Genomic DNA, 25,409 nt, shown 5'->3' on the forward strand with positions numbered 1-25,409 from the left:
GTGTAGATAACCAGAGCCAATGGAGCTTGGATAAATTTGGTTCAAAGAAAAGACAGAGCATGAACAGAGAATCTGAAGAACATTCTCATTAAGTAATTCTGATGTCTTTTCACTCCTCAGTATGCTACATTAATCAAATAAATGCAGTATACATATAAATTACTTTAGTATATAATATTTATGCATTTTATAGAAAAACCAGCAAAGCCCCCAATTTATCGTGTGTGAAATCACATGTTTTCTGTATCATTATAAGGAATCTTTCTTTGATTTAATCTTAAATATTGTAAGGAAAATTTCTGAATACAGGAACTGGAGGCAGAAAGAGTCAAACTGATGGAAGAAGTGACATCTAACAAGAGGAAAATGCAGGAGCTTGAAGATAATCTACTCTTCCGTCTAACCAGTACAGAGGGCTCTTTAGTTGAAGATGAGTCTCTGATAGAAGTCCTAAGAATCACTAAAACAACAGCAGAAGAGGTGAATTTTGAATCCATTGCAGATACGTTTCATAATTGTAATTTAAAGATTATTTGTAGACAGGTGTTTTTTTCTGGTTTTGTTTTTTCTATTCAGAGCCACTATATAACATCTGACTTTTAACAAATAAATAGTAGAAACACTATCATTTTTTCTTCCTAAAATGTTGCAAAATTAAACTATTATCTGGATACTGCTTTATATTCCAGGCATACTTCGCAGGTGTAAGTTTGAATCAAATCCCATTGTGCTTGGTGTTTGAACACATGAAGACACAATGTCTGTGTTGAAACACTGACACAGGGAAGCAAAGCTTGACTAAAAATACCATTGTGATTTTAATCAAGACCTTTTCTTTTTGCTTGTGCAGTATAAATCACAAATGACTCGACTTAATCTGCATGGTCTTTTCAATTAATTTTAAGGTCAGTGAAAAATTAAACATAGCAGCGGAGACAGAGGTGAAAATCAATACTGCACGTGAAGAGTATCGGCCTGTTGCTGGTCGTGGTAGCATCCTTTATTTCCTAATTGTGGAAATGAGCTTGGTTAATGTCATGTACCAAACATCCTTACGGCAGTTCCTTGGCATTTTTGACCTATCAGTGGAAAGATCTCGGAAATCTCAGATCACAGCAAAAAGGGTAGTGTATATAATCGAGCATCTCACCTATGAAGTCTTCAAGTATACAGTTCGAGGGCTGTATGAAAATCACAGATTCCTGTTTACATTGCTTCTGGCACTGAAGATTGACTTGCAGGCCAAGAAAATTTCACACACTGAGTTTGAGACACTGAGCAAAGGTAATTTCTCTAAAAATGTTCCAATTTACATATGTCTGTGAACTGCCAAATTCAGATTTTGCAGTGCTTACACTAACAATACATTGCATCCAGTGGATCTAATGTTTTTTAACTGGTGAATGAAAGCATGTATAGCCCAAGAAGGAATTAAGAGACGAATTTTCCAAAATGAGAATAATATAGATTATTCATTATCAAAATAATGCTTAGATAAGGATATTTAACTGTTTTACATTCAAAACAGAAAAAAAAAGGCCATTACTTTGTAAAAGACCGTAGTTTTCTCCCGTATGCCTCTTTTTTGAGTTGCCACGTACCTTTTTTGAGTTGCCACCTTGTCTGTGAGCTTGGAGACAGTCAGCAAAATCTCTTTTGATTTTGTACCACATTTAAGTGTCAGTATAAAAAAAGTGGATTTCTGTTACATGTTGTAAAACATTGTTATATGTAGCCTCCGTTGCATTATGCCACCACTGCATGTCACTACTAAGACACAATGACAATGAAAAATTTTAGTAAATTTTATGAAGTTTTGATGGGGGTGGACCACACTGTCTCCAAGATATGATAAGTACAACTAGGTACCGAGATAAGATAAATCCAGTCAGGTACTTGCCATCCAAATATCTCAGTTTGCTTTGCAGACACCTATTTATGTTCAGCTGTGACTCAATTGTGTTGGAGGTGCAAATGGGCATGATGCTGGAGTGGTGGTTGAGCTGAGAGGCTGATGAAGTTGTACAGTCCTGGAAATGAACACACGATGTGCTTTCTTATTCTGTAGTCTAGGTGAAGGGAGATTGGACTAACCATAGGTCCTTTCTACATCTGGTCTGAAGACTTGGGTTTGAGTATCCTTTTAGGCAGGCAAGTTTTGTTCCAGCTCTACAGATGGAGAAAAAGTAGCACAAAAATTACTGGGATACCAGCTTTGGGAGGCACTGAGACCACTTCCCCAATCCATCTTTGGTAAATGACTCTTCTATGCAAATTGTAGGTCTCCATGTCCTGATTTAAAAAAGATTTTTACTCCCTAAATTATAGAAATAAGTATTTTTTATTACTTGTCACTTTTCTGTTTAACAATGGTTGTTTTCCTGTATAATGCTTTTCACTTTACAGGAGGTGCCAGTTTGGATCTGAATTCTGTGGAACCAAAACCAAAGAAGTGGATCCTTGACATGACATGGCTCAATCTTGTGCAGTTATCTAGCTTGTACCCTTTTAATCAACTTCTGGTGCAAGTTGTTAGGAATGAGAAGTCTTGGAAAGCTTGGTTTGATGAAGAAGCACCTGAAAAAGCTGTTATTCCTGATGGGTATGACAGCTTACTGGATCAATTCCGTAAACTGCTCCTAGTGCGTAGCTGGTGCCCTGATCATACCGTTGCCCAAGTAAGACATGCTTTTCTACAATTGTTATGCCTTGTGGCATCTCCACTAGAACTGCTAGTTCCAACTTATATTCTTTGAATTTGTTTTTATCGTAATATTTATTCCAGAGTGAGCTATTTTGAAAATCAGATATTGAAATCCTCATAATAAATATATATGAAAGAAATATTAATTTATTTAATTGCAATGAATTAGAAGAGGCATTGCGAAACATGAAATAAGGTGTGTTGGAGCTGTACAAATACTATTCTTTTTGTGTGGCGCTTCTAAAGTGGAGCCATGAAACTTGTAAAGAAGTTGCATTTTTCTGGTGAATCAGAAGATACATCCCTATTTTTTCACAGAAGTGGAAAGAGAACAGTTCATTTTGATGACAGGTGCACTAAAATAGCAGATAAACTGTTTACTTACCCTCCATGCTGAGGAAGTAATAATTAAGACTGTCTCATGGCAGATATTGTAAAAGAAACTGCAATAGACTAGCAGTTTCTCCACAGTTTGTGATATTTGGATCTTTCTTCTCTATGTAGGTCAAAAAGATGTATGAGCCTATGAGTATCCTCTTTTCACTTTTTTTGTCTTTAGCTACACTGGAAACTAGTACTTCTGATTTCCTGCATATCTCAACTTTACATGTTACATGTTGTGATAGCATCTGTGTTGTATGTAGGGGACACCATTTTTTCATGTTTTTTTTCCATGGTCTTTTTCAACAAGACCCCCCCACCCCATCATCCTTTTTCCTTTTCTTCTCTTCATCTGGTAAATAAGAGAGAAGTATGGGAGCTCCGTCTGCCACAATTTAAACAGACCAAAGCAATAAATCTGCTACTGATCATTTATCAACACTCTTATCGTCTTGCACAACCGTCTTTGAGGAAGAATGTCTCTGAACAGTGGTTTCAAAAACTGTAATTATTTTAATTTTTGAGGAAGGAGGGGATCCTTTTTGTTATTATCTTCTTTATCTCTTCTTTCCCTACTGTGTTTCCGCAAGTGTTACAAAATGTTACCTCTCTTTGCTAGGGCAGAAGTTAACACTTAATAGTGGATGATTGAGTTATTTTTGATGGAATTAGTGTCTTCCTCAGTCCACCTTGTTCGGGTGTTTCTCTCCATAATACATGTCTCAGAATCTGTGCTAGTAGTTTACACAGTTGGAAAATCATGTCAGTCAAAAAAGCATTTCATACACCAGGACAGCTTTAGAAGTCCTTTTAGAAACTGTCTCTGAAAAGAGGACAATAGAGGCATAGGGAAGGTTTGACCTTTAAGGATAAAGTCTGATCTGTCTTTATGTTTTGTAGAAATAGATATTCAGTGTAAGAGACTTGAACTGGATAACCACTGGACAGGAGAATTTGTTTGAAGTTCCAACAAATATATGGAAGATTGTAACTGGGTCAGATTAAAGATCTGTCTAATCTGCTATGCTGTAGAGACAGTGTCAACAATACATGCTTAGAAGAGCTAAGAATGGGGCTGGTATAGAGAAACTCTTTTGTTTGGCTATCCACCAAGCTTTAGCAGTCAGTAATTTAGGGGCAATATCTGGGATGTCCTCAGAGCCGACAGTGGATCTATTCTGCATGGATTTCTTTAGTTCTTTTTAAAAAACCATTTAGCATCCTCTAGCAACAATATTCACATGATGGCTGTTGTATGAGCAGAATTCTTTCTTTTCTTTGTTGTAAGTTTGCTATCTGAGAATTTCAATGATTGCCTCTGGCGGACTGTAACTTTTGTTACACCAAAGTTAAAAATGAAAGTTTAGAAAGTCATGGCCTCCCAGTGTAGGTATTGGTAAATTCCACAACAGTGATTAATGCTAAATAAAAAAAAATAAAAGGCATATATTTCTTGTAACTGTGGTTTTTTTTAGGCTCGACACTACATTGCAGAATCTCTTGGAGGGAAATATGTGGAAGGATTTATTCTTGAAATGGAAGCAATGTGGACAGAAAGTGACTGTCGTACACCTTTGACATGCTTTTTATCAGTGGGGTCTGACCCCACTGAAAACATAGAACGTCTTGCAAAATCAAAGGTATCCTCCTAAACTGAGTTTGCTAGAGCTGATAAAGACATTTAAAACTATCCTTTGAACTAGAAATGGTATTTCCACATTTTATAGAAGTTCAAATTATGATACTTGTATTCATACCAGTGTTCTCTGGAAGTTAATTTTGGAGCACTAGCCAAAATGCATTTACTGAGGAAATGGAAATGTTACATTCTTGCTTATTCCAGTTGTTTGATTCCAATGAGCCCTCTGTCTTTATCCAGCAGACTACGATAGTCCGTTACGTAGTGAAAGGACTTAACTATAAGAACAAAGCAATCCTTGTGGTTTACACTGTGTCACATTCACAGTAGGAGCTGACAGTAATGATGTTTACAGGAAGATAAAGAAAAAAATCATAAATATGGTGACAAGAGAAATTAATTTGGATACCCTACCATTCAATCAGTTCACTTGATGGAGACATTCAACATTTCTTATAGCACAGCATCACTTTAAGGCACTCTGTGCTTTATGTTTTATGGTTCACAATGTAGATGCAAGTATAATTTTCCCAAGAAGAAGTTATTTACATTAGATCTCCATAAATTTTTTTCCCTGTTAGAATGCATCTTCATTTAGAGGTGCAGGATTTTGATATGCACTAAGTAAGACTTACTTGCAAAGGTGGGGGACACGCACAAATCTCTTTAACTTATTAATTAGAAAGTTTAGATGCTCGTTCTCTTTGAAAATCAGGACTTTCCTATTTTATTTGTCTGACTGTAATAAAGAGTACTTAAATTTAGGAACTAACTCTCTCTTGAGTGTTTCAACTTAGGAATTGTAAGTCTGAAGTTGTTGATGTGATCCTTGTCCCCCAAAACTGTGCAGCCAGATAGCCAGCCAATATACAGACATAGGGAGGGAGAAGGATGGCAGTTGGGTGAGCAGGATTTTTAGGTTTATTGGAAGCAATGCATTGGAACAACAATTTTATTCCTATTCACAAAATATTCTACTACCTTTTCCTAAGATGTGAGAGATACTTTGACTTTATAGAAGATTTGAAATTAACTGCAAGAATATTTATAGACTGGAAATGGGCGATTTTTTTTAGTCTCTTTTCAAGTCCAAGTGAACACATTAGGTGGTTGTGATTGGATTCCTGTTTTCACAGTCTATGGTGTCAGCTTTGTGATGATATTTTCATTCACCTATTCGGCTCTTCAACACATGTATCCTGTGAAATGGACTCCTAGATACGTACTTACGCTGTCTCCAGTAGGAGTTAGTTTCTGTAATCAATAACGAGTAGCTCCTTTGAAAGCAATTCAGAGCACACGATTGAAACTTAACTCTGAGTTGCATTGAGGAGTTGAGTATTTCTATCCCATTGGCCATGTAAGAGGATGAGGGACACTAACCTCCTAATAGAGTCATTTGAAGTTGGTTGGTCACTTAAGAGGCACTCTTGCAAGGAATGGAACAAAATGCTCTCCCATTCTGTCAAATCTTAAGCAGGAACTCAGCCTGTCTGGGGAAGTGCTGGTAGGTAGAAGGTGCTCTGTAATCGTGAACTGTTAAAAGACAGCAGTTTTTGCTGTCATTCTGAAAGTATGTTGCATTGGGCAGTTTTAATATGTTTTCGTGCTTTAAGGAAGCATGTATAGAATAATAGAAAGTGAGGTTGCAAAAGAGCTAAAGGGATTGCCTTGTTTATTCACACATGGTTTATGAACAAGGCTACATCAGCTAGGCTGTCATAACCTGAAGTTCAACTGTAATGTCAACTGTAAATGTAAAGTTAACTGTAATGTTTAACTGTAAAGTTCTTGTCTGATTTGAAGTAAAGATCGTACCACACAGCATATAGAAACCTTTCAAATTTACACAACCCACCCAGATTCTGCAAATCAAACTACAAACACAGATCTTTTTTTAAGTAAAAATGTATATTAACATTGTGGGACTGGAGAAGCACCTCAGTAGTTCTCTAGCTTTTGAAAAATATATCTAGAAATCATTTACAGTTTTCAGAAATATTTGCAAGAGGGCTTTGTGTTTATTTTGCTAGTTTGTCAACAAATTGTACTGACTTCCTGTCTTTCCCTGGGCTTTCTCTACCTTTTTCCAGAATAAAGCTTTGACTTAGGTTAGCTGCACCAAGGATCTGATCTTGGTACATATGTGATTCTATACCTCCAAAGTATCTTATTTATTGTTCTTCCCCCCCCCCCCCCTTCTTAATGATAAAAAACTTCCAAAATACATGCTGGGCCTATTTTTCCATGATTTCCCTTTTACAGGCATGATTTATAGTCTTAAAATGGATTGTCAGTACTGTTGGTACCTCTAAGTATGATATTAACAATATAAATCCATTATCTGCAGTTGGAATTGTTCAAATTTGTGACCAGAACTTATTTTTCACTCTAAAATTTAGTTGTTCACATAACCTTCTCCCAAAGAAATGGAAACAGTATCTGTGACTACTGAACAATGTAACCTTGTTTATAAACCAAGCAAGCTCTATCTTAAAACTAGTTGGATTTCTGCCCCCTTTACTTTCACTTGAAGATGGAGTGAAAATTTAACTTTCTGAATTCAAATGAAGTTCATTATGCCTAGCACTTTGACTTCATTAAAACCAGGTATTTTTATTATTGTAGAGATAGTTTCTTCTTTCAGGGAATGATGCACAGAACCTTCAACAGAACTATCAGGGCCACTGTAGTAACTAAAATGATAGTATTTTCATCTGGATAGCGATGTGTTAAGATGACACAGATCTATTGGTATGACTCACTATTGAGAGAAACATTCTGTACGCAGACATTTTGACAGAGTTCTTTCAGAAGGAGTAAAATTAGGACAATCCATAGTGAAAAATATTTTTTCCTTGTCTTGATGTTTCCATAACCTTTAATGATTGTACATTTGAGAGGTAACATTGCTGAGAAAAGCAAATTTTAAGCAGATGCTTTGTTAGGGAATAATGTACCAACTGAATATTTATGCACTCTGCAGGGGTAGTCATAGTCTTTGACTTACGGAAGTGCTAGCTGTACTCAGATACATCTTAGAAAGGGTAAAGTTTTTGTTCCTCCAGCACATAGCCAACCAACTTCACAGGCTATTTAGCTTTGCTTCTTTTAGCTGCAATTTCAGGTTTTACTGACCTGAGAGCAGGATTTAACTGCTTTCTTATCTTTGGCATTCTCTTCTTAAATCTTTTGCCAGGATGTGGAGGATCATATACAGCAGCTGTATTTATACTGTTCAGTAGAATCAGGTCAGGGCCTGTTCTCTGACCCTAAGGCCAAATGACCCAGCACAGCTTGTGTCCATATGCTTAACCCTTTTCTCCTGCAAAAGTAGGGCAGCCTCATCCATGCTGTCTAGGACTGGATCAATTCCTTCTTTTTTGTTTCACAGTGAGAGAGTCCCAGTAGCAGGAAAACTTAAGATTAACCTTTGTAGCTCTCAGCCAGCTGAAAATAGGCCCAGATTGATAAGTCTTTATGCAGCTCATCGCTCACAGCATGGGGGATACTCAGCTGTAGGTCTTGAACAGGAAACTGTCCATGAAACCAAGTCTTTTCATCAGTTCCCTTGCCCTCAACACATATATAGAATAATATGCTCAGCTGGGTTTGATAATTCTGGTTTTCCCTGGTAGGAGTCAGGCAGCCAACCTAAGCCAGGGGACTACTTACTTAACAGGAACAAGGGAAGTAAGAAGAGTAAACAAGAGGGGGTCTGCCTGCACATTAGTTACAGTCCTGTATGGTTCTGATAGCAACCGTGTCAGCTTGTCTTTTTCAGATCCCCTTGTGAGAGCTTGTATCATCTGTTTTTCTGAACAACTGGCTTTCTTCTCCCATGGCCTCTGAAGGAAAGACTCCATAAATTTCCAGATTTCTTGTGTTTGCATTTATGGTCTTTGTCTCTTCTGAATCCAGAAAACTAACAGCTAGAAAACTAGCTAGAGCTAGCTGATCACCAAACTCTGAATCAGGGGCTCTGGAGCTGCCAATTAACAGTACGGGATGTTTGCTAAGGAATGACTTAATGTGAACCAATCTTTCCTGTCCCGCCTGCTTCCTCGGCAGTTCTCTGTTAGATTAAATAAATATGTTCAGACAGTAAAAGACACCAAAAATATTGGCTTTACTCTGTGCATTACTTATTATGTGGAGCCTTAATGTCTGTCCATCTCAAGATAGTCCACATCATAGGAAAAAGAATAGTCAGGCAGCTATGCTGCTCTGTATGCCCTGCTTTATTTGGTAAAGTGGGGAAGAGGAAAGGAAAATGTTTCAATTGTCTTATCCCATTGACTTTGTTAGACCTGCAAAAAAAGATTATGTCCAGTGGGTTTAGTTTTCTTCCAGGAGGTGGAAGATAAGACCAGCTTGGAGGGTTTTGCTTTTTTTGTTTACTCTGTTTTAATTTAATCAGTCTCCATTGATATTAGCGGTTTTCTTTGTGGCACAGTGTAACTACACATGGACCTACAGAAGCAATACGTCATGTGTATAATCATTCTAAAGAACTATATAAAAGAAACTTTCTTTTTTCCTTCCAGAATATTCCCTGTCGTGCCATTTCAATGGGTCAGGGCCAGGAAGTGCATGCAAGGCGCCTATTAAATCAGTGCATGCAAGATGGAGGATGGCTTCTTCTACAGAACTGCCACCTTGGCTTGGAGTTTCTCAGTGAATTAATGGACACCATTGCAACAACAGAATCTATGAGTGAAAGTTTCAGGACCTGGATCACTACAGAGGCTCACCCAGAGTTTCCTATTAATCTTTTACAGTCTTCTATCAAATTTACTAATGAACCCCCTCAAGGTAGGAAGCCATGCTTTTTTTGAGTTTTGGGTCTTGCTTTTTTCCTCTGCTCTGTATCACTATACTCTGTGCAGTGTTTTAGGCTTTATTCTTTGTTGTTTCATTAACTAAATACAGCACTGTGTAAGTCAGTCTTGCGATGTGTAAAGCGTGACTCTTTTGGGGAGAAAATGGATATAATTTGTAACAGAAGTTGACAGTGATTTTGTTGTTTGTGTAGAACCTGTGGAGAATGCCAGGTCAGTGGTCCTTTCTTAAACTTAGTACACTCCATCACTCTTCTCTTTCTGTCCTGTTGACCCCACCCAAGGATGCAGAGGGGTACAGATCCTGTGCTCTACTGGACAAAGAAAAGAAAGGATTCTTCTGAACACCCAACCTCAACCTCCCAAGCTGCTGTGTGTAGCTGTGGCTGTTGCTTCTTGTTATGTCATCTGGGACTGCTGACAGGAGACTGACCCTATGTAGTGGGTTGACCCTGGCTGGGTGCCAGGTGCCCACCAAAGCCGCTCTATCACTCCCCTTTCTCAGCTGGACAGGGGGGAGAAAATATAACAAAAGGCTCGTGGGTCAAGATAAGGACAGTTTAATAAAGTGAAAGCAAAGGTCGCGCGCGAAAGCAAAGAAAAACAAATGATATTATTCTCTACTTCCCATCAGCAGGCGATGTCTAGCCACTTCCTGGGAAGCAGGGCTTCAGTATGCGTAGTGGTTGCTCCGGAAGACAAAAATGCCTCCCCCTTCCGTCTCCCTTTACTTAGCTTTTATATCTGAGCTGACGTCATATGGTATGGAATATCTGTTTCGTTAGTTTAGGTCAGCTGTCCTGGTTATGTCCCCTCCCAAGATCTTGCCCTGCCCCAGCCTGCCATTGAGGGGGGGGCAAAAATGTTGGGGAGACAGCCTTGATGCTGTGCCAGCGCTGCTCAGCAGTAGCCAAAACACTGGTGTGTTATCAACACCTTTCTAGCTACTAATGCAGAGCACAGCTCTATGAGGGCTGCTATGGGGAGTATTAACTCCATCTCAGCCGGGCCCAATACACCCTAGCATCTTTGTAATTGTCCTTCAAGTATTTGTGAGCTGCTACTGAATCACCCCTTAGCCTCTGTCACAGGCAAGACAATTAATAACAACCCATAGTGGATCTGAATACTGGGGTTCACTTGGGAACGGATGAGATTAGGGGTTTTATGCTACTTGCTTTTTTTACACACTCACTCACTCATGCTCCCAGCCTCCTGTACTGCATTCATTTCATCTTGACTTCCCTTCCTATTGGAGAGATCGCTGCTGGTCCGGGAAGGTCAGGCAAAAATTCATGTTGGTTTCATGCTGTGCAGCTACTTGCAGCTACCAGTCTTGGACATTACTGGCCTAGGTCCCTGGGCATCCCCTGGCATTTGCCTCCATGCATGTCCCCTACCTCCTGGATCTTTCCCCACTTCCAGGATGTTTCCTTAAGCTAGGATGTTCATCTTGCTTTCTGGGCCGCTAAGCCCCCAGTTTTCCTAAGTAGTCTATGTGCAGAAGTACAATGCGTGATCAGCATCCTAATTGATAGTTCTGATTCATGTTTCTGTATTAATTGGAGGATTCAGGACATTTCACTTTTTGCAGCCTGTACTATGCACAGATAGCAAGTAGCAGATTTGTCCTTGAGAGTTCAAAATTTCAGTTTTGGACAGCCACCATCCCTCATAGGTGCACACAATTATCTGCCACCTTTCAGTATTCACAATTTAAGCTGGTTTTTGTATACCACAGCCTTGTCTTCAACAGACTAAACAAACTCAGCCTTCTTGCCCTGTCTTTATAGGTCATGCACTCTCAGGATCTGACCACCTTTATTGCCCCATCCAGTTTCTCCACACCTCCCTTGTGTGCCAAACGTGGACAATAAATCTGAGGGGAAGCCTGATCAGTGCTCAGTGGAAAGTGATAAGAACTTCCTTCAATCGCTTCTTCTGAGCTAGCCCACTATCTGGATTGCCTTATTTGCAAGAAGAGTGCAATTTTAGCTTATAGTCAACCTGGCATCTGCGATAACCCTGAGATGCTTACCAGTAGATCTCAGCTAGCAGATCTCAGCTTGTACAGATGCATGGGGTTATTGTGCTGCAGGTGCAGAACTTTGCACTTCTCCTTGTTGACCTTCAAGCAGGTTTTGTTGGCCAAGTCTTCATCTCTCTCTAGATCCCTCTGGACTGATGCTCTGCCATTTAGTGTGTCAGCCACGCTCTCTAATTTAGTATTGTCTGCAAATTTGTTAAAGTTGCCTTTTGTCTCCTTATCCAAGCCACTGATGAAGATATTGAACAGTATTGTCCCTGGTGTACTTTGCTTTTTTTTCTGGCTTCTAGGGTATCTTAAGCCATTGATTACTTACTATTCTTTGAGCCTAGTAACCAACCTGCTAGGCTTCTACAATAAGATTATTGGTTTAGTGGACGAGGGGAGAGCATAGAGTGTTGTTTATCTTGACTTGAAGAAGGCTTTTGACACAGCCCTCCAATACATCCTTATAGACATACTGATGAAGTACGCATTACAGAAGTGGACAGTGAGGTGGATTGAAAACTGTGTGAACTCCCAGGCTCAAAGGGTTGTGGTCAGCTGCACAAATCCAGCTGGAGAGCAGTCATCAGTGATGTACCCCAGGGGTCAATATTGGAGCCAGCAGTGGTTAAAATTTTCACTAATGACCTGGATGCTGGGACACCCTCAGCAAATTTACAGTTGATACAAAGTGGAAAGAACAGGCTGATACACCAGAAGGTTGTGTTGTTGTTCCATGGGAGTTTCACATGCTGGAGAAATGGTCTGACAGGAATCTGCTTAACTTCAACATAGGGAAATGCCAAGTACTCCCCCTGGGGAGGAAGAACCTCATGCACCCATACATGATGGGGCTGACCAGCTGTAAAGCAGCTTTGCAGAAAAGGAGTTGGGGGTCCTGATGGAAATCAAGTGGAACACGAGCCAGCAATATGCCCTTGGAGCAAAGATGGCCTGCAACACCCTCAGCTGCATTAGGAATATCATTTCCAGCAGGCTGAGGGACGTGATTCTTCTCTACTCAGCCATGGTGAGAGCACATTTGGAATGGTGTGTCCAGGTCTGACCTCTCCAGTGCAAGGAAGACATGGACAGAACGAGTCCAGTGAGAGGCCACAAAGATGCTGAAGGGATGGAGAACATGACATATGAGGAGAGGCCAAGAGAACTATGATTGTTTAATCTTGAGGAGAGAAGGGGTATCATACCACTGTAATGGGAGTGAAAACAGCAAGACTTTTCTCAGTGGTGCCAAGTGACAGAAAGAGAGGTGATGGACACAAATGGAAATCCAGGAAATTCCACTTCAACATCAGAAAAAACTTAACCCACTGTGAGGGTGGTCAAATACTGGAACAGCTTGTTCAGTGAGTTTGTAGACTCCATCCTCAAAACCCACATGAACAAGGCACTGAGAAATCAGCTCTAGTTGACCCTGCTTTGAGAAGGGGTGTTGCGCAAGGTGACCTCCACAGGTCTCTTCCAACCTCCACTATTTGATGTTATTCTGCGTGATATGAAAACATCCAGCTTTTCTAAGTAGTCTCTAACCTGTTGCTCTCCTGCTGTTGAATGTCTCTCTCTTACCCAAACTATGCTACCTGCAGACATCCTTTATATGTTTATAGAAGCAACTTACTAACCTGCCTTATATCTACTCATTATGTATGATGAGGGAAGATTACTTTGTATTTTGGACTACGGCAGAAAGAAATCCTCAAGCCTGACACTTATTTTGTCTTTTAACTCCCTCATCTTTAACTAACTGTGTAATGCATTAACTTGCCCTTCATTTATATATATGTGTTGCCACTGATTTCAGTTAATGAAGTCAGTAGGAGCCGAGAATTTTTATCCAAGGTTGTATTTCATGCCTCAGTCATTTAAACCTCTTATTTCAGTACTCATCTTCCTTTGAATATTAGTAAGATGTGTACAAAATGTCTGATGTTTGTGAAAGACATGCTTTTTCACTGTATATACACCACTCAAGAGCAGTTTGTCAGTCTGCTGGTAAAAATTTCTTACTTCTTTCTCTTCTCCACCCCCCTTTTTAATTCAGTCCTCAGCATCTTTTTATTGTACTGTCACCCCTCCTTATCATTCAAATGATAACACCCTATAGCTCCAAGAGGCTATTTTAAAAGTCAGGTAATAGCCAATTTACAACTTGCATTTAGTAATAGAAATATGCCCGGTGTAACAATTTAAGTCAGGATGAAATTTAAACAGCTTTAGTTTTCTGATTCTGTCCTGCCACATCGGTAGCACGATGTGATAAGGCTCTTTTATTTGATTACTTTGTCTTGATTTTGGGGCTCTCTTACGATGCCCTTATAATATTTTCAAAAGCTATTTGTTTGAATATTGTTCTACAGGATCTTTGTGAAGTAAGAAAGAAGCAAAAGGGCTTTTATTGTGTCATAGGAAGTATGATGACTTGGACAATCTATTCATTGCACTTGAAACCTGTCTTTTTAGACTTGTGTTAAGCTGATTAGGTGGAAGATATCATAAGAGGGACCTGGCGTCAGTAACTCATGCTCAGTGTTGTCTGCCAAAGGCAGACTATGCTTCAGTAGCGCTGCTTGAAAGCATCTGGGAGTAGTGGGGCTTACATATTCCATGGAAGCTGAGATTGTATCAGTATCATCTGCCTAAAGCTGTTCCTGGGATATGAAATGTCAGCACTCAAACAAACCTCCCCAAGTATTAGTATTTCCACTATGAATTTAGGTTCTCATCTCATCAGCTTGGTGCCTGTAAGCCAGTCTGAGAAGCTGCATACAGAATTTTGAGATTGTTGTAGGAATGAAATCTAAATAAAATTGTCTTCAGTAGAACTAAAATCTCATTTCATATGTAAATATCGAAACACAAACTCTGGGATATTCAGTGCTATATTTCATATGACTTTAGGTGTCTTTTTGATTGTCATATAGTTGCTGAATAGTTGTTTATATTTCAGTTGTTATTGGTAGCATTTAGAATATGATCACTTAATTGGAATTCCTTCCAGACTTCTGAATTTAATTTCATGTGTCATCTACCTGAAACAAAATGTAATTGAAATTTGCCTGCTATGACCAGCTGAACAGATAATTGATTCAAAGAGATTATTTGAAGCTATAAATAAGATGCTACTGCAAACTGGAATAGAGAATTCTGCTTAACGGAAGTTGTACTTACGGGTTCCATACATTTTTTTGCTCATATATTACATTTTTATACTTATTTTCTAGGTGTGAAAGCTGGCTTAAAACGAACATACTCAGCTGTTACTCAGGATCATCTAGAAGTGAGCAACATGCCACAGTGGAAACCATTGCTATATGCTGTAGCATTTCTTCACACGACTGTTCAGGTTTAAAAATACATTTCTTTTCTTCTGTCATAAAGCCATGTTTCCTTATGAATGCACCATGTTATTAAATGGAAAGCATGTTTCAATGCAAATCTCATGTTGGTAAATTAATACAAATAAAATAAGAAAGAAAACAACACACCTCTATTACTGCAACTGTCTTAGAGCTTTTAACTCTGCTCATGTTGATCTTGTACCTCCAGCAGGGATGGTATTTCAGAGGAAAAAAGGACAGCCAACCACTGATCAATTAGTGTACTCTTCTGCTAAAGTCTTTGGGCATGGCTGTGTGATCTGTCTTTCAACTAACTGGTTTTTTACTAATATTTTAAATCATAAAAGCACATTAAAGAAATTTACAGCTTGCGTTGGAAAACCATGGTCTTAAAACTGCTGCTTTCACAATGAGAAGGGCTAAGAGGGTGAATATAAATCCTTCCTGCACTGAAACCTGTAGGAGGAAATGAAGGTGGAAGATGATTTTGGGTCTTGCCTTTCAGGAGTTCCATTAAAGAAAGTGCTTTATGGATTAACCACAACTTTTGATTATTCTATTGATAGATTTTGCAGTATCCTCAGTTTATATTTGGTGCCTAGTTGATTTAACTCTGTGGCATCCATGCACTGATACAATGTGGTCCAATGGAAGCCTGTGGTATGCTTGTCTTGCGCCCATCGCTTCTTTCTTCATGGAAATTAAGAATGTTTAAATACCAGATATTGCCCTAACAACTACATACTGCCAGCTGCATCTGTAAATGATTCACTAAGAAGCAGCTTTTGCTACTTGCATCTGCACCATGCAGAGGTATCAGTGGTACGAATATACTTAGTCCATAAGAGGACCACAGACGATGATCATGGCTGATGAGTTTGGACATCCTTTCCTAAAACAGTAGCTTCGTTTCTGAAATTCAGAAACTGTACTTCTAGACTCACAGATTTGCTGCACTTAAAAAAGAGGATTTTTTCTTTGTGAAAATGTTAATATTCCTGTTCTTTGTTCGTATCTCTCTACTGATGATGATAAATGAAGATATATTTAACAACTAGATAATTAACCAAGCATTTGGCCTTGCATGTGTTAAGAGAAGAATAATTTTTTTTAAAGTTGGTGAAATACAGCCCCATCTGGACTACTGCATTCTTAGAATATTTCATGTATTCTTCTGCACTTCATGTTTTCTTCACAGTTACTATCAATCAGCCTTTTACCTTTAACTCTATCTGTTTTACAGGAAAGACGAAAGTTTGGTCCACTGGGCTGGAATATTCCTTACGAATTTAATCAGGCAGACTTTGCAGCCAGCGTTCAATTTGTTCAGAATCATTTGGATGATATGGACATTAAACGTGGAGTGAACTGGAGCTGTGTTCGCTATATGCTTGGAGAAGTACAGTATGGTGGCCGTGTAACTGATGACCTTGACAAAGCACTGCTGAATACATATGCAAGAGTATGGTTTGGAGAGCATATGTTTAGTGAAAATTTTTGTTTCTACAAAGATTATGTTATTCCAAAAGGGAAAACAGTTGAAGACTATCTCCAGTACATAGAGCAATTGCCAGTGATTGATACACCCGAGGTAAAATGTTTCAATATATTAAAGGGAGTTTTTGTCAGATAAATAATTTAATCAGGTATATTTTCCAGAACCATGAATGTATAGGTCAAGATTAGCAGGCAGACCATTATAGTGGGTAGATATGCTGACCAGGAAGAGGTAGATGAGGCCTTCTTCAAACAATTGGAAGAAGTCTCACATTCACAGGCCCTAGTCCTCATGGAGGGCTTTAATGACCCTAATTATCTGCTGGAAGTGTGACACAGCAGGGTTCAAGCAGTCTAGGAGATTTCTTGAGTGCATTAATGACAATTTCCTGGTACAGGTAACTGAGGACCCAACAAAGAAATGAGCTTGGCTGGACCTGATACTTATAAGCAAGGAAGAACCTGTCAGGGATGTGAAATCCAGAGGCAGCCTTGACTGCAGTGACCAATGGTGGAGTTCAGGATCCTAAGAGGAGGAAGTAGGGCAAAAAGCAGGACCACAGCCCTGGATTTCAAGAGAGCAGACTTCAACCTCTTCAGAGGTTTCTTCCAGGCTTGGAAGAATCCCATGGAATATGGCCCTGGAGAGCAGAGGGGTCCAGAAGAACTGCTTTACATTCAGGCATCACCTCCTCCAAGCTCAAGAAAGATTCACCCTAAAAAGTAGGAAATCAAAGTCAGCAGGAGGCCTGAATGGATGAACAAGAAGTTTCTAACTGAATTCAGACATAAAAAGGAAGTGTACAAGAGGTGGAAGCAGGGGCGGGTGACCCAGCAAGAGTATAGAGTTACTGTCCAATCTTGCAGGGGTAGGGTTAGGAAAGCCAAGGCCAAAGTGGAGCTGAATCTGTCAAGGAATGTGAAGGGCAACAAGAAAGGATTTTACTAGTATGTAAACAGCAAAAAGACAACTAGGGAAAATGTGGGTCCATTGTTGAATGGGGCAGGAGAACTACTGAGAAATTATATGGAAAAAGCTCAATGCCTTCTTTGCCTTAGTCTTTACCAGTAAAACTGGCCTCCAGGAATCCCAGGCCCCCTAGACAAAAAGTCTATAACAAGGAACTTACCCCTGGTGGAAGAGGACCAGGTTAGGGAGCGTTTAAACAGACTGAACATATGTATGTTCATGGTACCTGATGGGTTGCACCCATGAGTGCTGAGGGAGCTGGCTGATGTCATTGTCAGGTCACTCCTGATTACTTTTAAATGGTCATTGGAAGAGGTTCCTGAAGAATGGAAGATAGCAAATATCACTTCAGTCTTCAAGAATGGAGGAGGAAAGACCTGGGGAACTACAGGCTGGTCAGCCTCACCTCAGTCCCTGGGAAGGTGCTGGAGAAAATCCTCTTGCAAAGCATTTCCAAACATGTGAAGGACAAGCAGGTGATTGAGAGTAGCCAGCATGGATTTGTGAAGGCCAGATCATGCTTAACCAACCTGTTTGCCTTCTACAGTAAGGTGACCAGCTGGGTGGATGAGTGGAGAGCAGTGGATCTTTTTTACCTCAACTTTAGTAAGGCCTTTGACACTACCTCCCATAACATCTTCATAGACAAGCTGACAAAGTATGGGTTAGGTAAGTGTGCTGTGAGGTGGTTTGAAAACTGGCTAAATAACCAGCCCAAAGTCCAGTTGGAGACAGGTCACTAGTGCTGTATGCCAGGGGTCAATACTGGGGCCAACACTGTTTAATATCTTTGTTAATGACCTGGATGATGAGGCAGAGTGCACCTTCAACAAGTTCACAGGAGATACAAAACTGGAAGGAGTGGCTGATAGACCAGATGGTTGTGCTGCAATCCAGAGAGATCTGGACAGACTGGAGAACTGGGCAGAGTGGAATGTCATGAAGTTCAACAAGGGGAAATGCAAATTCCTGCATTGGTTGTCCTGGAGGACAACTAGCTGACCATGAACCACCCTCATGGCAAAGAGGACAACAGCATCCTAGGCTGCATTAGCAAGAGGGAGGTGATCCTTCCTCTCTACTGAGCACTGGTGAGACCACATCCGAAGTACTGTGTCCAGTTCTGGACTCCCCAGTACAAGAAGGATATGGACTGACTGGAGCAAGTCCAGAGCAGGGCAATGAAGATGATTAAGGGACTGGAGCATCTGTTATATGAGGAAAGGCTGAGAGAGCTGGGGCTCTTTAGCATGGAGGAGGCTCAGGCAGGATCTTATCAATGTGTACAAATACCTGTTGGGAGGGTGTAAAGGTGGAGCCAGAGTCTTTTCGATGGTACCCAGTGAAAGGACAAGAGGCAATGGGCATAAACAACAGGAAATTCTATCTGACAAGAAGAAAATACTTTTTTACAGTGAAGGTGGTCAAGCACTGGAAGAGGTTGCCCAGAGAGGTTGTGGAGTCTCGATCTTTGTAGATATTAAAATCCCAACTGGACACTGTGCTGGACAGCCTGCTCTAGCTGACCATGTTTGAGTAGGCAGTTTGGATTAGATGACCCTCAGAGATCCCTTCCAAATGAAACTATTTTGTGATTTTGCAATTCTATATGGGATTGAGCAGACGTGCGAATGGAGAAATAATGAAAGTAAAAAAGCCATATGGTCACATTTTGCAAGTTATAATTGGGAGATTATTCCATTTTGACAACAGGAAGATCTGGATGTTGCCATGAATTAATGGGGTAGGGTGCAGGGTAGTTCTTGGTTGCAACCACTTTTACATGACCCAGTGTGCGTATCCTGCAGTGGTCACATTAATTGGAGGTCTGCAACTTTCTGTTCCCTCTAGTACAGGCACACATGATGAAGCTAGTTAAAATCACAAGTGAATGCTCTGGATTTCTGTCTCATTGCTATAAAGTTGATAAATGCCTTTGGAGGTAAGTTCTATTAAAATTAAATAGATAGGACTGAACAGAAAAAAATGGTTTTCTGTTACTGATAATGTGCTGGCTAAGAGGGCAAGAAGATTCCAAGGTCATAAAATAAACTTGAAAAGTTTTGAATATCTGAAGGTAGTAAAAGCAGAATGCAATGGTATTTGTGCTGGCAACAATACACCTTTTCCAAGTGAGGGTAAATGCAGCCATGATAATGCACCAGCAGGATCCATTTGAGCCCAACTCATGAAGTAGTTCCTATCTGTGTATGTACCTTGACTCTATCAGATTTCAGCTGCCACTTTCATGGATCTGCTTTTCTAAGCACTTGGGAACCTATCTCACAATGCTGCAATGCATTTTTGAAGTATTTTGATGCCTGTAAAAAATCTGTATGTATGGTTTGATGTAGGGGAATTTTACCTTTTACTTCTATGTAAATAGGATCAAGTCCAGGAATGCAAACATCTTTTTACCCTTCACATTATCACAGGTTAGGAAGAAAGCTACGACTTTCTTCTGTCATTCCAAAATCTGTCAAAATTGCTCATGGAAACTTTTAACCTTTTAAGCTCCCAGTGGTCTTTGTTCCATGAAGGATATTGTGCTAGTCAAAACAGTGTATCTTTGTTTCCTCCCCTTTCCATTTTTGGTTAAGAAAGACAGACTGAGTAAGTCTGATTGCTGTAGCCTTGCTCTTTTGATGAAATTTCAACCTCTGGTCAGAATAAACACTGACTTCTGAAGAGGGCTATTGAACTCGGCAATCCCTTTGAAAATTACTTTGATTTCAGGATATAGAGCTTTAGCAATTGGTTTTGAGGGTATATCAAGCTAAAAAACCCTGAAAGACAGAATCCAACATCCCCTTTTTAATCAAAATTCCCAGAGATTTTGGATCAAAAAGAATGAGAAATTTGACTCCTTGATTAATTTACAGGACATCCAGGACAGTAGGCCACCCATTGCTTTACTACTGTCATTCCTTTGTTCTTATTCCTTCATACATGGAAAAATCTGCTAAAGCAAAACCAAACAAACCAACCTTTATTGTGCGAGAGCAAAAGCAGGAGAGACTGTATCTTCAAATGTGCATTTCATTCCATGATAAACAAAGTGCATTGATATTTTCACTTTTTACAGCTCTAAATATTCAGGATGAATAAACTGCTATGTGTAAAATGTGTTAAATCCCACTTGGAACCTTATTCCCTGCTAGTTATATTCACACCTTCTCTCACATGCCGTATTAGCTCTATACTGTGTTCTTTGTGCTGTTGTAAGGATCAGATCCACAGCTAGTGTAAATCAGTGCAGCTTTGCTGGCTTTGACACAAGTGTAGCCACTTACATCCCTTGTCTCTGAGTTTCTAGATTTGCAAGCATAACAATATTACATATGGCCCTTTTTATTCTGTCCTCAGGGTATGTAAATATTGGTTACTAGAAGTGTCTTCTTGTCATATACCAATTCTAATGTAAAATATGAAAACATGAAAAATGAGAAATGGAAGATTGCTTGGCTTTTGTGCTTAGTTAGAGGGCAATCCTTCCTCATTGTTGGATCAGTGGTTCAAAGTTTGTAAGAGGTAGTTAATAGCTATAATTAAATGAGGGCTTGTGAAATAAGTCACAGTACAATTCCTCCTGGAGAAGAGTTGCAATTGTGAACCTGACAATTATAGACTTACTGATATTTCAGTGGAAGTTTCCGAGAAAGCTATTATCACTCAGACAAAGGGCAGCTTTGCAGTAACTCTGTACTAGCTGTATCTTAAATAAAATAATTCCATTTCAGAAGAAGGGGAAGTAAGGACTGGAGACTTAAACCAAAAATAGCTAAACCATAACATATCCTAAATATATCAGCAGTCATAAAATATTTAGGTATTTCAAATACAGGCAGTGTTTTATTCACTGTGCTGCATACCTTATCAGCCTAAGAAACTGAGTAAAACAAAATGTGTTAGAAATGGTAACTGGTCTGATTACTAGGGGCATCTACTTGTGCTGGTACAACAGGAATAGATCTGTAGAGAAAAAGAGCTAGTGGTGAGGGGTCAGTGTCCACATATGACATGTTTTCAACAAGCTCTAGTCTGAACCAGTGGAAAGGAATCAGTTTGTAGCCCTTGATAGCACTTCACAGCATGATCCAAAGCCTGCTATGTGAAGATAATCAGAAGATCAGTTAAAAAAAACCCCACTCATATGAATGAAAACGCTATTGTATATGCAGCCTACATTAATGTTTTTGTGGAATTAGGGCTTGGTCCTTGGCCAGTTAAATGGGTGTACTTCCACTGACCTATTCATATCTATTGTTTTATAGAGCTGAGGATTTTCTTCCTTGTTTGTCCATTTTTATGCATGCTTTCACTAATATAATTTTAGAAGGAAAATTGCAGTTTTTTTCTATTTTTTTTCCCTTTTAATTTAAGGTATTTGGACTTCACCCTAATGCAGATATAACTTACCAGACTAACCTGGCTAATGAGACATTAAGTACAATAGTGAGCATCCAGCCCAAAGACAGCGGCACTGGAGGAGGGGAAACCCGAGAAGCAGTAGTGCAACGTCTTGCTGATGAGATGCTAGAGAAGTTACCTCCAGATTATAACCCTCATGAGGTATATGCTGCTTTATAGATACAGATGTTTTATGTATGTATGTATGTATATGTTTTATGAGTTTTATTGTGCTGCTTAAATTTAACTGGCACGCATTTTAAAAAGCTCTTAAAATTATGCATAGTGTTTTATAAGTCTGTTTTGGTTTATTATCTAAAATATTCCTACATTGGAAACATATATTTCAAATGCCATAGTCCACTTAATTAGTCACCTTAACTCAGATGAGCCATTAGAGGCTTCAGAAAGTTCTTGCCCTCCTTAGTAGCTTAGAGAAGGACACCGGTGCCTCTTATAGTAGTTACAGCTTTCAAATTGCCTACTCTTATTATGATACCACTGTTATGAATAATGGATTTTATCACTGACCTTTTCATGCCCCAGATTTTTTGGAGTTTGAGCCATAACAGATTAATTTGTCAATCTTTTCTTGCATTTTTGATTAACAGTCTCATTAAATGGAAAAAATCCAGCATAAAGCACTCTTGCAGCAGTTTGTGAGTAGGAGCTGGTGTCTTGCCATGTGTTTCATGAACAGTAACTGTTAAAAACCCCTCATCTCCACGATTTTATTATTTGCAATTCTGTATTGCACTGATAGTGCTTTTTTTCCCTGGTTGCAGTCCAAGCTTGTAGAGTGCCCTGGATGGAGTATTGCAACTTGTTACGTTATACTTTATTTTCTTCTCTGTCCAATTGAGAATGTCCACTTAGGTTACAACCAATAGTCTTGGGGCCCTGGCAATATTTCCTGTCTTCTGTTCTACTATTCATCTCAGATTTAATATGTCTTGTATAAATAGCCTCTTCTGTACTGTCATAGTTCAATTCAGAACTTCTCTTTTCATTCCCCTCTTGGCAAGCTACTTACAATCTGTAATGTTTTTTGGTGAGGTTTCCTAACAGCATTCTCCATATAGTTATTTTTCCATCCATCCCTGCTGGAGTCTCTCTTTTTTTGTCACCTGCTTATTGAGTGATTCCCAGCGATAGTACATAAATCATTTATTTGTAGTATTTGATTTGGAATGGAGTCAGTTTTCTAGTTTTCACATTATTATTTAATAGTAAATAAATATTACAAATAGAAAATAAAATGAAATATAGTAAGTATAATTACATTTAATCACTAATTTAATAATTTACACCTTGGATCTACACCTATTATCTACACCTTGGATTGTTCTCCGTCCTTTTCCCTCATCCTTCCTATCACAGTAAAGTTTTTTCATGGAACAAGTTTCTTCTAGTTTTATGCAGCTCCTTAGAAATCTTTTTTTCAATTTACAATAGCAATAGAATACTGAATGCCTGGGTAGCATATATGGTTCTGCAATATTTGTAATATGTGTATTGAACTATTTTTTTTCAATATATTTGCTAAATCCTCCAAAGGAGTATTTCTTCATTCCCTTGTTAAACTGCCAAATTTTCTCCTCCTGAAGAATTCATATTACTTAGAAGACATCAATAGTACTGGACTTTATATTGTAACCAGAGGGTATTCTTGCCCTTAGATTTTACCCCTGGGAAATTTGTGCCATGCCTCTTAGTCTTGTAAAATGCACACTTGCTTGTTTAATCCAAATTTTACTTCTAAATGGTTTGAACAAATAGTGTTTTCTACTGGCATTTCTTCTATTTAATCTTGGTCTCATTCATTCTCATTGCTTCTTGGTTTATTCACTCAGGTTATCCACACAAAACACACATAGAGTAGGCCTCCCCTTTTCAGTCACTCCCTCGAGTGTCTTAGCTTTGGAGACAACCGCTTACAGAGCCAGGAGCTGTAGTTAAGCACAAAGAGTCTGGAGAGTTTATTTTGAAAGTTCCACCCTGCGCTCCTAACTTGTCTCTATTTAACTACTGTATTTGGGTACAATACATACTTTTCCATGTGACTGCATAAAAAAATCACCACCAATTGTTTTCATTGCTGTTTCACTCTCATCATCCATTAGTATGACAAGCTATTATGTTTTCTTATGATCTGCCAATCATACATGCAGGTTTTTATTTTCTTATAAGCAATCATCTTTATAATGATGCTCACAATTAGATAGTTTTTTGCTTCTGTACCACTTCTCTGACATCTTCTCTGAGCTTCAGGGAAGCCTCTTCTGCTTCAATTTGCTTGACAGCTGTTCTCTTACGATTCAAGTAAGGAGGTTCATGTTTGTACAGGACAAACCAATATTGGGTATTAATATTTCAGCATCACACCCCCCCTCCCGCCCCGTTTCATTCTTACACGGACAGTCAGAGGATGTCCTGTTGGATCTATTTTTTCCCTCTGTATTTCTTGTAAATGTATTCTGAGCTCAGGATGTAAGTTTGTTTCATTCTCTTATCAGTAAGTGTAGATACCACCTCTTCCTGGTGATTTCTAGTTTTCTCAGGCTTTGTACATCTTGATCTGTGAATTGCACTTCTCTTTGATTAATAACCCCACTCTATTGACACACTGTTTCTTCAGTCCATATTACTGATGAATGGTATGGCACTTTTCCACAGAACCATCCAAAACTTACACTTTGTTTCTGTATCATAATAGTCATTCCTTTGCTCTGAGTATCTACAGAACATCCTCTGGTCATTTTCCAACACTTTATTATTGGTAATAATGTGTTCCTCTGCACATTTCTTTGGCTGTGTCAGTTGCACTACAACTTCAGATTTTAATTCTGCAGTGCTAAGAGATTTGGTATTATTTCTTGCGGTTCCTGATTCTTTGATATTTCCTTCTTCATTTTGCCTAATGGATTTACCCTTTCTCTCATTCTCTAGATCTTAGAACACATTTGGGTCTTTACCAATGCTTTCTTTGTTAGAGGGGAATTTCCCTTTTCTGGCATTAGTGGCCAGTTCCACCTCTTTGCTGCAGTTGTTTATGTGCCAGGAGTGTGGCCACCTCTACACAATAAGCAAAAATCTGTATCAAATATGTTTCTCATCTGAACTGAAGCTTGTTATTCTGGAACCTCTCAGAAAGGCCAGAGATGGCGGGAGTAAGCTGTAAAGAAAGCTACATTTTTAAATGAAAGTTTGCATAAACTGACAAAAAAAGAATGTAAAAAATACCAAATGAAAAAAAAAAGATTATATTCCCTAACATATAACCAAGAATTTCATTAGTCAGAGCAGAAAAAGAAGGGAGAGTTTAGATGTTCTCTGTGGGAAGAAGAAACAGAATTTAGCAGAAGCTACAATATAATAAGCAAATGAAATTAAACTTGCAAGTATAAGGAGTGAAATGGATTATGCAATTACTTCCTGTGATATCTGAAAAAAAAGGGAATGAGATGAGTTCTGTTGTTTGTCAATTTAAGTCAACATTTGGTCATTCAGGACATTATTACCTATATTGAGGACATTATTACATACTACATCAGTTTAACAGTCCTGAAACAGATA

The 25,409-nt window shown here is 39.0% G+C and overlaps 1 protein-coding gene across 1 annotated transcript in view; it reads left to right on the forward strand.

The window, feature by feature from the left end:
• Positions 1 to 25,409, forward strand: part of LOC115340302 (dynein heavy chain 5, axonemal-like) — a 170,749-nt gene that overhangs the window by 122,212 nt on the left and 23,128 nt on the right. The window contains exons 66-73 of the mRNA XM_041123013.1: positions 310 to 480; positions 906 to 1,284; positions 2,407 to 2,678; positions 4,561 to 4,725; positions 9,272 to 9,539; positions 14,840 to 14,961; positions 16,200 to 16,547; positions 21,807 to 21,995. Coding sequence (XP_040978947.1) covers positions 310 to 480; positions 906 to 1,284; positions 2,407 to 2,678; positions 4,561 to 4,725; positions 9,272 to 9,539; positions 14,840 to 14,961; positions 16,200 to 16,547; positions 21,807 to 21,995 — 1,914 coding nt within the window. The remainder of the gene's footprint in view (positions 1 to 309; positions 481 to 905; positions 1,285 to 2,406; positions 2,679 to 4,560; positions 4,726 to 9,271; positions 9,540 to 14,839; positions 14,962 to 16,199; positions 16,548 to 21,806; positions 21,996 to 25,409) is intronic.

Source organism: Aquila chrysaetos, chromosome 4, assembly GCF_900496995.4.
Source record: "Aquila chrysaetos chrysaetos chromosome 4, bAquChr1.4, whole genome shotgun sequence".
NCBI classification, from domain to species: Eukaryota; Metazoa; Chordata; class Aves; order Accipitriformes; family Accipitridae; genus Aquila; species Aquila chrysaetos.